This window comes from Myxocyprinus asiaticus, chromosome 29, assembly GCF_019703515.2.
Source record: "Myxocyprinus asiaticus isolate MX2 ecotype Aquarium Trade chromosome 29, UBuf_Myxa_2, whole genome shotgun sequence".
Classification (NCBI taxonomy): domain Eukaryota; kingdom Metazoa; phylum Chordata; class Actinopteri; order Cypriniformes; family Catostomidae; genus Myxocyprinus; species Myxocyprinus asiaticus.
In genome coordinates, this window is record NC_059372.1 from 24,617,231 (window position 1) to 24,629,723 (window position 12,493).

At 36.8% G+C, this 12,493-nt stretch overlaps 1 protein-coding gene across 6 annotated transcripts in view; it reads right to left on the bottom strand.

The window, feature by feature from the left end:
* Window positions 1-12,493, bottom strand: part of LOC127419680 (eukaryotic translation initiation factor 4 gamma 3-like) — a 94,958-nt gene that overhangs the window by 7,815 nt on the left and 74,650 nt on the right. For all 6 annotated transcript variants that reach the window (XM_051661274.1, XM_051661272.1, XM_051661269.1 and 3 more), the window contains exons 22-25: window positions 9,881-10,019; window positions 9,638-9,726; window positions 8,701-8,797; window positions 8,417-8,537 (exon numbers count right to left, since the gene is read on the bottom strand). In XM_051661274.1, coding sequence (XP_051517234.1) covers window positions 8,417-8,537; window positions 8,701-8,797; window positions 9,638-9,726; window positions 9,881-10,019 — 446 coding nt within the window. The remainder of the gene's footprint in view (window positions 1-8,416; window positions 8,538-8,700; window positions 8,798-9,637; window positions 9,727-9,880; window positions 10,020-12,493) is intronic.

The following is a 12,493-nucleotide window of genomic DNA, read 5'->3' on the forward strand; positions in this document are numbered from 1 at the left end:
GATTCATTCTGATTCAGACTGATTATTCAGACCGATTTGTGAACCAGTTCGAAAACAAAAAAACAAATGGAAATCAAGATGGCCAACAGAGAGGTGTGCAGCGTGGCAGGTGCTGCTACTTTAAAGTTTACTACTACATAAAAAGTCCATTGCGACTAAGGAAATTTAGCAAACCACCAAAGCAAAATCCAGCAGTACTAGATTCCTGGTTTAACATCATCATAAGGAGATACACCTTAATATTATTAATGGTGTCAATACGGCCATGCTGGGAGGATACAAACAATTCAATCATGGCACCAGGATCGATTCACCTTCCACCGAAACACATCTGTCTGGGACTATTTGGAGTATATCACAATTTTTTTTTTTTAAATGGGAAAGCCTCTGATACAAAACAACAAAAAGTGACACAGAGATGAAATTTCAACAAACAATATGGAAGCTACTCAGCTATTTGGTGATAACTTTATTACTGTCTGGCAATATCCAGCTCAATACTGGACCAGATAACTCTTCAGAATTCAGCAATACGACAGAAGTTCCAGACATCAAAGTGACAAACGAGGTTGGTGAGTGTCTTGCTTTGACATCATCTAATATTGTAATCGCTTGTCGCAAATGAAGTCTTGAAACCCCAAATATAAAGACTGTTCTTGTAAATACTCAAGATTTTGTACTAAATGGGATTGTAAAGGGATAATGCTATGGGATCTAAAAGCAAAACCCAAAGGACTATTTGGAGGACATTTGAACCTCCGTAGTATTACTGGGAAAAGTGAACAAATTCAAGAATCTTAAAAAAAAATAAAAATAAAATGTTTTATCCCATTTTCTCCCCAATTTGGAATGCCCAATTCCCACTACTTAGTAGGTCCTCGTGGTGGCGTGGTTACTCACCTCAATCCGGGTGGCGGAGGACAAGTCCCAGTTGCCTCCACTTCTGAGACTGTCAATCTGCGCATCTTATCGCGTGGCTCATTGTGCATGACAATGCGGAGACTCCCAGCACGTGGAGGCTCATTCTACTCTCCGTGATCCACGCACAATTTACCACGCACCACAATGAGAGCGAGAACCACTAATCGTGACCACGAGGAGGTTACCCCATGTGACTCTACCCTCCCTAGCAACCGGGCCAATTTGGTTGCTTAGGAGACCTGGCTGGAGTCACTCAGCACACCCTGGATTTGAACTCGCGACTCCAGGGGTGGTAGTCAGCATCAATACTCGCTGAGCTACCCAGGCCTCCCCAAATTCAACAAACTTATTATAGACACTAATTTAGACTTTGAAGAAACATGGCTTCATAAAAATTCACCATCAGCAGCCTTAAATATTCCAGGATACAAAATCTATAGGAATATATAGAGATCTGAAGGAAAAGGAGGAGGTATTATGTTTTATATCAAAGACCATATCAGATGTGATCAAATTGAGTGGCAGTGTAATTTTTAACTTGAATGTATCAGACTTAGTCTCATTATCTCCTCAAATATCTTTCACCCTCATAGGTTTGTATAGACCACCATCTGCTAAAAATGTGTTCTTTGACCAGTTGTATTGTATGCTAAAGGAATGCAATTTTGAAAAGGAGGTTATTTTGATGGGGGATTTTAACATTAATTGGCCAGACAAAGTAAATAGAAAATCTCTTAAACGCATTACAAATGATTTTGATTTTACACAGCTAATAAAGGGACCAACAAGAATAACACAGTCCTCCAATACACAAATTGATTTAATATTTAGTAATAAGCCTGAAAGAATTGTTAAATCTTATAATATGATTACAGGATTATCTGACCACATCCTAACCCTGGTACTCAGAAATCTAAGAAACGCTTTCATAAAAATGAAACTAGAAAGTCTTGTCAATTTAGGATACCCAAAAATGAACAGAGTAATTTTGAAAATGCAATTAAAAATATTAAATGGAATGAAAATTCTATCAGATTCAAGTTTTTAAGATGATAGTGGTGTCTTCCTATCTACTATTCAAGCTATAATAAATGACTTCTCGAGAGGAAATAAGGAGGGACATAGGAAATATATATATATATATATATATATATATATATATATATATATATATATATATATATATATAAAAAAAAAAAACTCTTCCTTGGTTAAATAGTAATATTTTGAAATGAATGAAAAAGAGATATTGCACGAAAAACATCTCTTAAAACTAAACTGACCACAGACAGATCTAAGTTTGTCATGTTATGAAATAAAGTGATAAAAGAAGCAAAAATTATTATTTTTTATTAATATAATTAATTAGGGTTAGGGTAATCCTAAACTAATTAGGAATCATTTACAGAGATTGCTAGGGAAAAATCATAACACTAATAGTAAGAACCTTGAAATCTGTGTCAATGGCACCATTATATCAGATATAGCTCAAATAGCTACATCTTTTAATTCTCATTTTGTTGAATCTGTGAAGTTAAAAGTTAAACCCCCTTTCAACCAAGCATTAGATATTTTGAATACAAATTATAGCCAACCACTATTTGACGTTACTGATATTTCAGAGTCCAAGGTTGGGCTGTTGACAAGTACCCTTAAGCATTCAAAAGCAAAGGATGTATATGGTCTTGATACAGTGTTCCTTAAAACATTTAGTGGAAGTTTATCTGGTCCAATTACATATATTATTAATAGGGCCTGGGTAGCTCAGCGAGTGTTGACACTGACTACCACCCCTGGAGTCGCGATTCGAATCCAGGGCATGCTGAGTGACTCCAGCCAGGTCTCCTAAGCAACCAAATTGGCCCGGTTGCTAGGGAGGGCAGAGTCACTTGGGGTAACATCCTCGTGGTCGCTATAATGTGTGGTTCTCACTCTCGGTGGGGCACATGTTGAGTTGTGCGTGGATGCCGCGGAGAATAGCGTGGGCCTCCACACGTGCTACATTTCCGTGGTAACGCGCTCAACAAGCCACGTGATAAGATGCATGGATTGACGGTCTCAGACGTGGAGGCAACTGAGATTCGTCCTCCGCCAGCCAGATTGAGGCGAGTCACTATGCCACTACGAGGACTTAGAGCACATTGGGAATTGGGCATTCCAAATTGGGGAGAAAAAGAAAATGGGAGAAAATCAAAAAACAAAACAAATATTATTAGCAGGTCTATTAATTTAGGAATTTTCCCAGAGGCATGGAAGACATCAGTAATAACCCCTGTTTTTAAACATGGTGATCCAACAGAGCTGAATAATTATAGGCCAATTAGTATATTTCCTGTTGTGTCGAAGATCATCTAAAAGCATGTAGCGGAACAACTTACCACCCATCTTAACAACAGCCTTTTTAGATTACATCCAAAGCAATTTGGCTTTAGAGCAAATCATTCGAAGGAGATGGCAATTTGCCTGTTTCTGGATAATGTTAAATCGAGATTAGATAAGGGTGGAGTTGTTGGAGCCGTATTTTTAGATATAAGAAAGGCCTTTGACAGTTGATTATAGTATCCTTTTAAAAAAGTTGATAAAGTTCAATTTTACACCTAAGGCAATTAAATGAACAAAATCTTACTTAGATGGAAGAACACAGAGTAAAGATAAATAGGGAATTGTCTCCGGCCCTTCATTGTGATGTTGGTGTACCCCAGGGATCCATTTGGGGACCACACCTATTTTGTCTATATATCAATGATTTACACACTGTAGTGATTGTGAGGAGCAGATGTATGCAGATGATACTGTAGTGTATGTACACGCAAAGACTAAACAACAAGTCGCATGTAAACTCATATTGCACATATTGCACAATGGCTTAGTGATTTGTGTCTCCACCTTAATATACAGAAAACAGTATGTATGTGTTTCACTAAGAGACAAACCAATGATTCTGAACCAGATGTTTATTTATGTCATGGGAAAAAAGTTGAAAATAGTCTCTCATTTCAATTATCTTGGTATCACTATGGATTCTAACCTTACATTCAAAATGCATGTTAAAAAAGTTATAAACACAGTAAAGTTTCATTTATAAAAATTTTGATATATTAGAAGTTGTTTGACCACAAAAGCAGCAAGATTATATTTTAATGCAATGATCATGATCAACTAGCTGGACTCAAGCCTCGTGTTAAACTCTTAAATCTGTAAACCTATTATATCATCAGGCCCTCAAGGTTTTAGACATAAAGCCAAATAGATATCATCACTGTCAATCAATCCAAAATCAAAATGTACTTAGCTGGGATAATTTAATTATACAAACAGATTCTGGTCTTGTATATAAAATCTTGCATGGTTTAGCTCCTTCTCTTTCAGAGTTTAATAAATAAAGAGTAACGGGCAGATCCACTAGATCTATTGCTAGAGGGGACTGTGAAGTACCCATGTGAAGATCAGCTCTTGGTCAGTCAAGTTTAGCTGTAAGAGCAAGTCAGACATGGAAAATTTTGCCTATTCATATCAGTACCTGTAAAATATATCGCTCATTCATATGCATATCAATTAGCCTATCAGAAGCTAATTGGCTAAAGGCTTGACATCATTTTCTGGAATTTTCCAAGCTGCTTAAAGGCACAGTTAACTTACTGAATGTAAACTTCCGGCCCACTGGAATTGTGATATAATCAATTAAAAGTGAAATAATCTGTGGAGTGGTTAAAAATTTAGTTTGAATGACTTCAACCTAAGTGTATGTAAACTTCTGACTTCAACGGTATATTAATTATAGAACTGTCCATAACATAGATTTTACATTTACATTTAGTCATTTAGCAGACGCTTTTATCCAAAGCGACTTACAAATAAGAAACATAGCAAGCAATTTGTCAAACAGAGTTCAACAACATCTACAGTGTTGTACTGTCAAGCTATCAAGGTGGCTGGAGTAGTATAGGTGCTAGCGCAGTAAGTGCAAGTTAAGTTCAATAGTAAGTCCAATTAGTGTGGATTGGTTAAGTGCTCGCGGAACAAATGTGTTTTCAGCTGGTTCTTGAATGTACAAATATATATACAATTAAACAACAATTTGTTATAGTTTGCTAAAAATATAATAAACAATTTACAGGACACATTTCTTTGCAGCTCAAAGTGAAACTTTGATAAGTGCACATTAGGGATGTAAGCTACGACTAATTTGACTGTCGTTTAAACGGAAGTTTTGTAACCGACTAGTTGACTAAAAAAAATATGTTTTTATGCGACCCATTTAAAATACTTAATCTATTGCAAATCTGACGCTAATTTCCACTGAAAAGGGGCATTTATCTGCGACGTGATCACCCTGAATTATGATCATTGTACATTAAATATAGAACATGACACGCATTCACTGAATCAACATTAGCGAATATTTAACAGACATATTTATTGAAAACAATTGAATGAATAGTGCAGGATCAATGGAACACCCCTAAAAGCCTGTTCTAAACGGAAATCACCAAGAAAAATATAACATATTAAAACAGTCAGGACATTGTTGAAAATAATTAACAGGTAGGCTAAGCCAAATCTATGAGTATTTCACGACGTGCAATCGTGCATTAACCATTGATCTAATATGACAGCTGTTGGGTAAAGAACGTTTTAAAAATAACATCCAAGCATGCACAGATTTAAAGAAGACTCAAATGTCAAAACATCCTTAGGGAGTTTCAAACATTTGGAAAACCGATTCCCGCACCACCAAAGTGATTTCATAATTACTTTGCTGAGTTTGCTTGTCTAGTGAGAGGACATTTTCCTGCGCGTGCCGCGAGTGAGAGAGAGAAGCACGTGCAGCCTGAGGTGAAATTAAACTCTGTATCTGCTCCGGATAGCCTTTTATATATATAATATTTGTATTATTAATTCTATTTAAAATATGTAACATTAATATGACAGTAATTTAAGTGCAGCCTCTGTAAAAATATAAAGCAAAACGTAAATGTGTAAAAATTATTATCAGTTTAATGGGGGGGGGGGGGGGGGAGCAAATATTAACCGACTAGTAATTCCATTGTCGACTAGCAGCATCAGAACCGTTTAGTCGACTAGACAACTAGTCTCGCACATACCTAGTGCACATTTAAGCTTAAAGTTGGGAACATTTGCAGGACAAAATGTAACACATACAGAAAAAGGAAATACAGGTGCATCTCAATAAATTAGAATGTCGTGGAAAAGTTCATTTATTTCAGTAATTCAACTCAAATTGTGAAACTCGTGTATTAAATAAATTCAGTGCACACAGACTGAAGTAGTTTAAGTCTTTGGTTCTTTTAATTGTGATGATTTTGGCTCACATTTAACAAAAATCCACCAATTCACTATCTCAAAAAATTAGAATATGGTGACATGCCAATCAGCTAATCAACTCAAAACACTTGCAAAGGTTTCCTGAGCCTTCAAAATGGTCTCTCAGTTTGGTTCACTAGGCTACACAATCATGGGGAAGACTGCTGATCTGACAGTTGTCCAGAAGACAATCATTGACACCCTTCACAAGGAGGGTAAGCCACAAACATTCATTGCCAAAGAAGCTGGCTGTTCACAGAGTGCTGTATCCAAGCATGTTAACAGAAAGTTGAGTGGAAGGAAAAAGTGTGGAAGAAAAAGATGCACAACCAACCGAGAGAACCGCAGCCTTACGATTGTCAAGCAAAATCGATTCAAGAATTTGGGTGAACTTCACAAGGAATGGACTGAGGCTGGGGTCAAGGCATCAAGAGCCACCACACACAGACGTGTCAAGGAATTTGGCTACAGTTGTCGTATTCCTCTTGTTATGCCACTCCTGAACCACAGACAATGTCAGAGGCGTCTTACCTGGGCTAAGGAGAAGAAGAACTGGACTGTTGCCCAGTGGTCCAAAGTCCTCTCTTCAGATGAGAGCAAGTTTTGTATTTCATTTGGAAACCAAGGTCCTAGAGTCTGGAGGAAGGGTGGAGAAGCTCATAGCCCAAGTTGCTTGAAGTCCAGTGTTAAGTTTCCACAGTCTGTGATGATTTGGGGTGCAATGTCATCTGCTGGTGTTGGTCCATTGTGTTTTTTGAAAACCAAAGTCACTGCACCCGTTTACCAAGACATTTTGGAGCACTTCATGCTTCCTTCTGCTGACCAGCTTTTTAAAGATGCTGATTTCATTTTCCAGCAGGATTTGGCACCTGCCCACACTGCCAAAAGCACCAAAAGTTGGTTAAATGACCATGGTGTTGGTGTGCTTGACTGGCCAGCAAACTCACCAGACCTGAACCCCATAGAGAATCTATGGGGTATTGTCAAGAGGAAAATGAGAAACAAGAGACCAAAAAAATGCAGATGAGCTGAAGGCCACTGTCAAAGAAACCTGGGCTTCCATACCACCTCAGCAGTGCCACAAACTGATCACCTCCATGCCACGCCGAATTGAGGCAGTAATTAAAGCAAAAGGAGCCCCTACCAAGTATTGAGTACATATACAGTAAATGAACATACTTTCCAGAAGGCCAACAATTCACTAAAAATGTTTTTTTTATTGGTCTTATGATGTATTCTAATTTTTTGAGATAGTGAATTGGTGGGTTTTTGTTAAATGTGAGCCAAAATCATCACAATTAAAAGAACCAAAGACTTAAACTACTTCAGTCTGTGTGCACTGAATTTATTTAATACACGAGTTTCACAATTTGAGTTGAATTACTGAAATACATGAACTTTTCCATGACATTCTAATTTATTGAGATGCACCTGTAGATGTCAACACCAGTGTCAGAAATTAACTTTTTAATTACTGGGCAAAATTTACCCCTGGATTTGATTTCAAGGGGCACTTTTTTCATTTATGAGGGCATATTGTTGTATAACTATTTAAAACGCTGTGTCTCATCCGTTGACTTCAATTTAATCAAATGATTAAAACAAAATTCTCAAGATTGAGAATTTATTATCTCTTAACCTGAAACTGCAATTAACGTCAACTGTTATTTTGTGCCATAATACGCTTAACTAGGACTATAATAGAAAATTAAGAACTATATAAGATGTTACAAATAAAAAAAACAGCAGAATTAATTTCAAGTGCATGTTTTGCCCCCACATTTTGAATTTCTGGGGCATTTTTGGTGCCATTTATTGACCCTGGTCCACACTGTTATTAAAGCTCTAAAAAAATTATTTGAAAAACAACAACAACAAACGTTTCGAACAATTATGTCTTCATCAGGCAAAAAAAAAAAAAATATATATTTTTTTTAAATAATAAAAAATACATTAAAAAGTTTTTCAAATAAAACTTTTTGGAGCTTAAATAACAGTGTGTGCACATCTATTTCCTTTATTTGTGTACTAATAAAAGTAAAACGTATTAATTTTCTGTTGATTATTATTTGAAAGGTAAATTTTAATCTTCCTGAAATTATGAACTAAGCTAGGCTACCTAAAAAACCTGGTAATGAGATCAACTGCAGAACAAACATATGCACAGTACCTGCTGAGAACTCTCCTGGCATTAAAGTCTGGGGATGTAGAGGGTAAAGAGGAGGCCGGTGGGGCTGAGTGTTGCAGGGGTGAGTAACGGTTCAAACTGGTGGCACTGGGACGAGAGACATCTGAAAGGAGGGTGCAACAAGAGAAGAGATTTTACATTTGCAGCAGAAAACAGTATGCATCTCTGTAATAAAGTATATAAGCAGAAAATCTTGCATAAACTGCAAAATAACAGGGAATGACAAAGCCAGCAGCCCAAGTGTAACTGCATCACTCTTCCTTTACCTGACTCACTGGCCTTGGCTCCAGCCCCTCCACTGCTGCCCTTCATCCAGTTCAACTGAGCTCTTGGTCCCAGTTGAATCTTCTCATCTATTGTTGGCTAAAGTAGGTTTACAAACAAAACCAATTTTAGTACGATCATTTTACATTTCCCTAAAGCATTAATTTAGATAAAGATGTTACCATACAAGCAAACAGAGCAAAGCAAACCATCAGGAGGAGCTGTTGAGTCACACATTCAATTTCCATATTTACCAAATAGCTTCAGGTCAAAGTGCTTTGAAGCAGCAGACTGCAAAAATGCATAATCCATGACAAGGTGTGGTTTGCACAGCTTCCTTTAAGCTGAAGTGTGTATTTTTGACTACATTAAAATACTTTCTCCAACTACAGCTTAATATGCAGACTTCAACTTCAAGTAAGCCATAAGTAGGTTGATGCCCCCAAAAAGTATGAACACTGGCTCTGGTGTAATCAAAACACTGCTCTGTATGTTTGAGCATCCCGAACAACTCGACATAGCAACACTGGCTCAACCAATGGCATGAGTTTGGGGTGGGACCAAAGGCAGAGAGGTGAGTGTTAAGAAAACCTGTTTAAAAACTATAATATTTGCTATTCCTTTTGGTGACCCTAGGGGTACAGAAATGACACACTTTAGATTGGAGTATGATGTAGCTGATAAGATCAATTGTTTATAAAGGGATGGTTGTCCCATTCAAGCTAACTAACATACTGAACGATGGATCTAAGAATCTCCTTTTTTAAAAACACAACCACAGCTGTGAAAGACATCTCATGACCAAACCAGAAAGAGAACATTTTTGGATCATGGATGAATGGGTCAGTATTTCACACCAAAAATATAAATGATATAATAAATTATTAAAGAAAATGACACCTATTGTAGGACCATAAAGTGTTTTTGCATGGACTGGACCTTGGAGATCTTGAGAATCTTAGCGGGGTCTATTGTCCTGCTGTTCTTAGTCATAGGCACAGTGCTCCAGGTCTCCTCTCTCTGCACCACTGCAACACGAAGAGAGGAAAATTAATGATCATAAAGTTTTCACAGAGGTACAGAGTATGGCTTCTTGATCAGAGAGAGCAATAAAGAAAGGAGACCCACAGGAGTAAGCAAGCTGTAAAGAGGATTAGCCTATGGCACAATTCTCTTTCTGACCTGGTCTCCTCTTGTTGTCCTTAGACAGCAGTTGCTGATGGACCTTCCTCTGTTCCTCCTGCTCCTCCAACTTTGCCTCCTTGTGGATCTGCTCGATGGTCTTGGGGCCCTGGTCAGCTCTCCGAGACACCCAATTGTGCTGAGAATTTTAAAAAAGTTCTGAGGATCCCAGCATGACCGCCAAATACATAAAACTTGTCCTCGAGTTCCACACACACACCTTTTCTTTTCTCTTTACTTTTCTCAATCTGATTACCTGTGGCAAAAGGCTGCTATGGCTGAATCACAACATGCTGATAATACACTTGTGTTTGTGATATTGCTTACAGATAATAATAATAATAATAATACAACCATTTAATATTATATAATTGTTATTATTAGTATTATTGCTACTTTTTCAATACAACATTTTTATTCAGTTGTTATATTTTTCTGTCTTCAATTTCATGTATCCAGTTGAACAGAGGTTTTATTTTATCGGGACTTTTATTTTGACAGACCTTTGAGTTCTTCCTGTTTTTGACGGGTTAGTTATATCAAGTTTCCCATTAATACTGGGATAATTCCATCATGACACTCGAGCTTAAATCTCCGAACTGCACAGGAGGAGTTCATTTAAGTGTTAACAGCCATTTATACTCTAAACACACTGCATGAAAATTAAGCACCAGCAGTGTGTTGAGTCTGTGTGAGTGTGTGCGCATGCGTGTGCCACATGTGGCACCTCTTGTTCATTCTGTAGCCTGCAGCGCATGTGAATGTATATTATTTAATTAAATTACATCCTTCTGCTGTTTAATGATCAGACTTGGCCATATCCAAAGGTTTTTTATTTTATATTCAAATTGTCATTTGATTTCATCGCAAAACTGTCACATCTTATATCACTTTGCTAATGGCAGCCTACTGTAATATGGTACCGAAGTCAACAACAAGATGATATCGTACCATTTTAATTTTTTTGGTATAGTGATACTTTATTAGTACCGGTAAACCATGCAACCCTAAGTGATAATTTAAAATTTTAAAGACAAAACAAGGGTTGGTAAATATAATATTTTTAATGAGCTCTAAGGTTGTTAAATAGTGGTATATGTCTTCTGTAGAAGGTATCAGTGTGATGTCAACATCATTTTAAAAACATAATGTTGAACTGCCAAATTCCTGGTGAAGTACTACACCACCCACAATCCTCAAGTGAAATCTACCAATCAGAGAAGTTGCCATCACCATGGAAAATGAAATCACAGAGGTGAGTTTTTGCAGGCTAGCAGAGACTATTTAGGTATCATCGCTGCATTCGAATATCCATACTTCCCTACTATATAGTATTAATAAAACAGTAAGCGAGAAATACCCGGATGACCTACTATTTCCTGGCAAGATTCTGTAGTGCGGATCGACTGGACACTTTACGATCCCATAATCCCTAAGGAGCTGCGGAGACATCATGTTCAAAATGCTGGATTTAAAAGAATGGCGGTGAACCGTGAGTTGGATAGATCTTCTCAACTGTAGATGGAATATATACCAAGAAAGTTTTTCCCTTGTGCTCAAATAGTTCTCGTTTAACAAAACCAGAGTAGATTATTTTCGCGGTTATTGTTATTACGTCATATATTTGGGTCACGGGTCAATACTCACACCCCTGGTATATATTCATACTACTCGCATGCATACCTAAAGAATGTGAAGTGTGCCCTTCATCAAATACAGTTCATACTCTGACAGTACGCAATTACAGACACTGGGAATATTTTCTGTAAATAAATTCACACCCAGTGTTGGGCAAGTTACTCTAAAAAAGTAATTAATTACTAACTACTAATTACATCTTCTACAGTGTAATTATATTACTGTACTAATAACTCTGTTGCAAAGTAATTGCATTACTTATTACAAATTACTTTCTAAAACCCTTATCAACCTCAAACAGATGAAAAATATAAGGACAGACATGAAATTGTTCTTTTAATTCTTTCAAATAAATCATATAAAATCAAATAAATTATACATGAACTGGCCAAAGAATTTAAGGGGGCTTCATTAAATTAGATAACATACATTTTAACATTAGACGTTAAATTACGATTTTAAATTCACTACTGTTTCATACAGAATTGTTATAGTCTATACAGTATTTAACACAATTACATCAGAAGTAACTGTAATTAAATTACTGAAAAATGAAGAGTAATCCCTTCCTTTACTTTTTTCAATGATATAGTAATTTAATTACAGTAATTACTTAGTAATGCATGACACCCAACACTGGTCGCACCTAGTCAAAACTGCGTTGTTGAGAGAGAAAAAAAACACAGATAAGTCACACTTATGTATAAGTTGCACTGACAGAGTTTGCATCCTACAGGCATTAGGACCCAGGAGTTGTCGGCTTCCTTTCAGCTGCTCAGCACTTCAAGTCGCTCCTTGAATATTACCCAAATCTACGCATCATATCACACTGTATTTGGGCTCATTTTAATCTGAAGAATTTGCTTTATAGTAATGGCTTTTCGTATTTTGTTTATGTTTCATGAAATGATTTTGCGAAACAAATAATCCACATCTGTTTATAACATATCTAACTCTGTTTGCTTGCACATACAA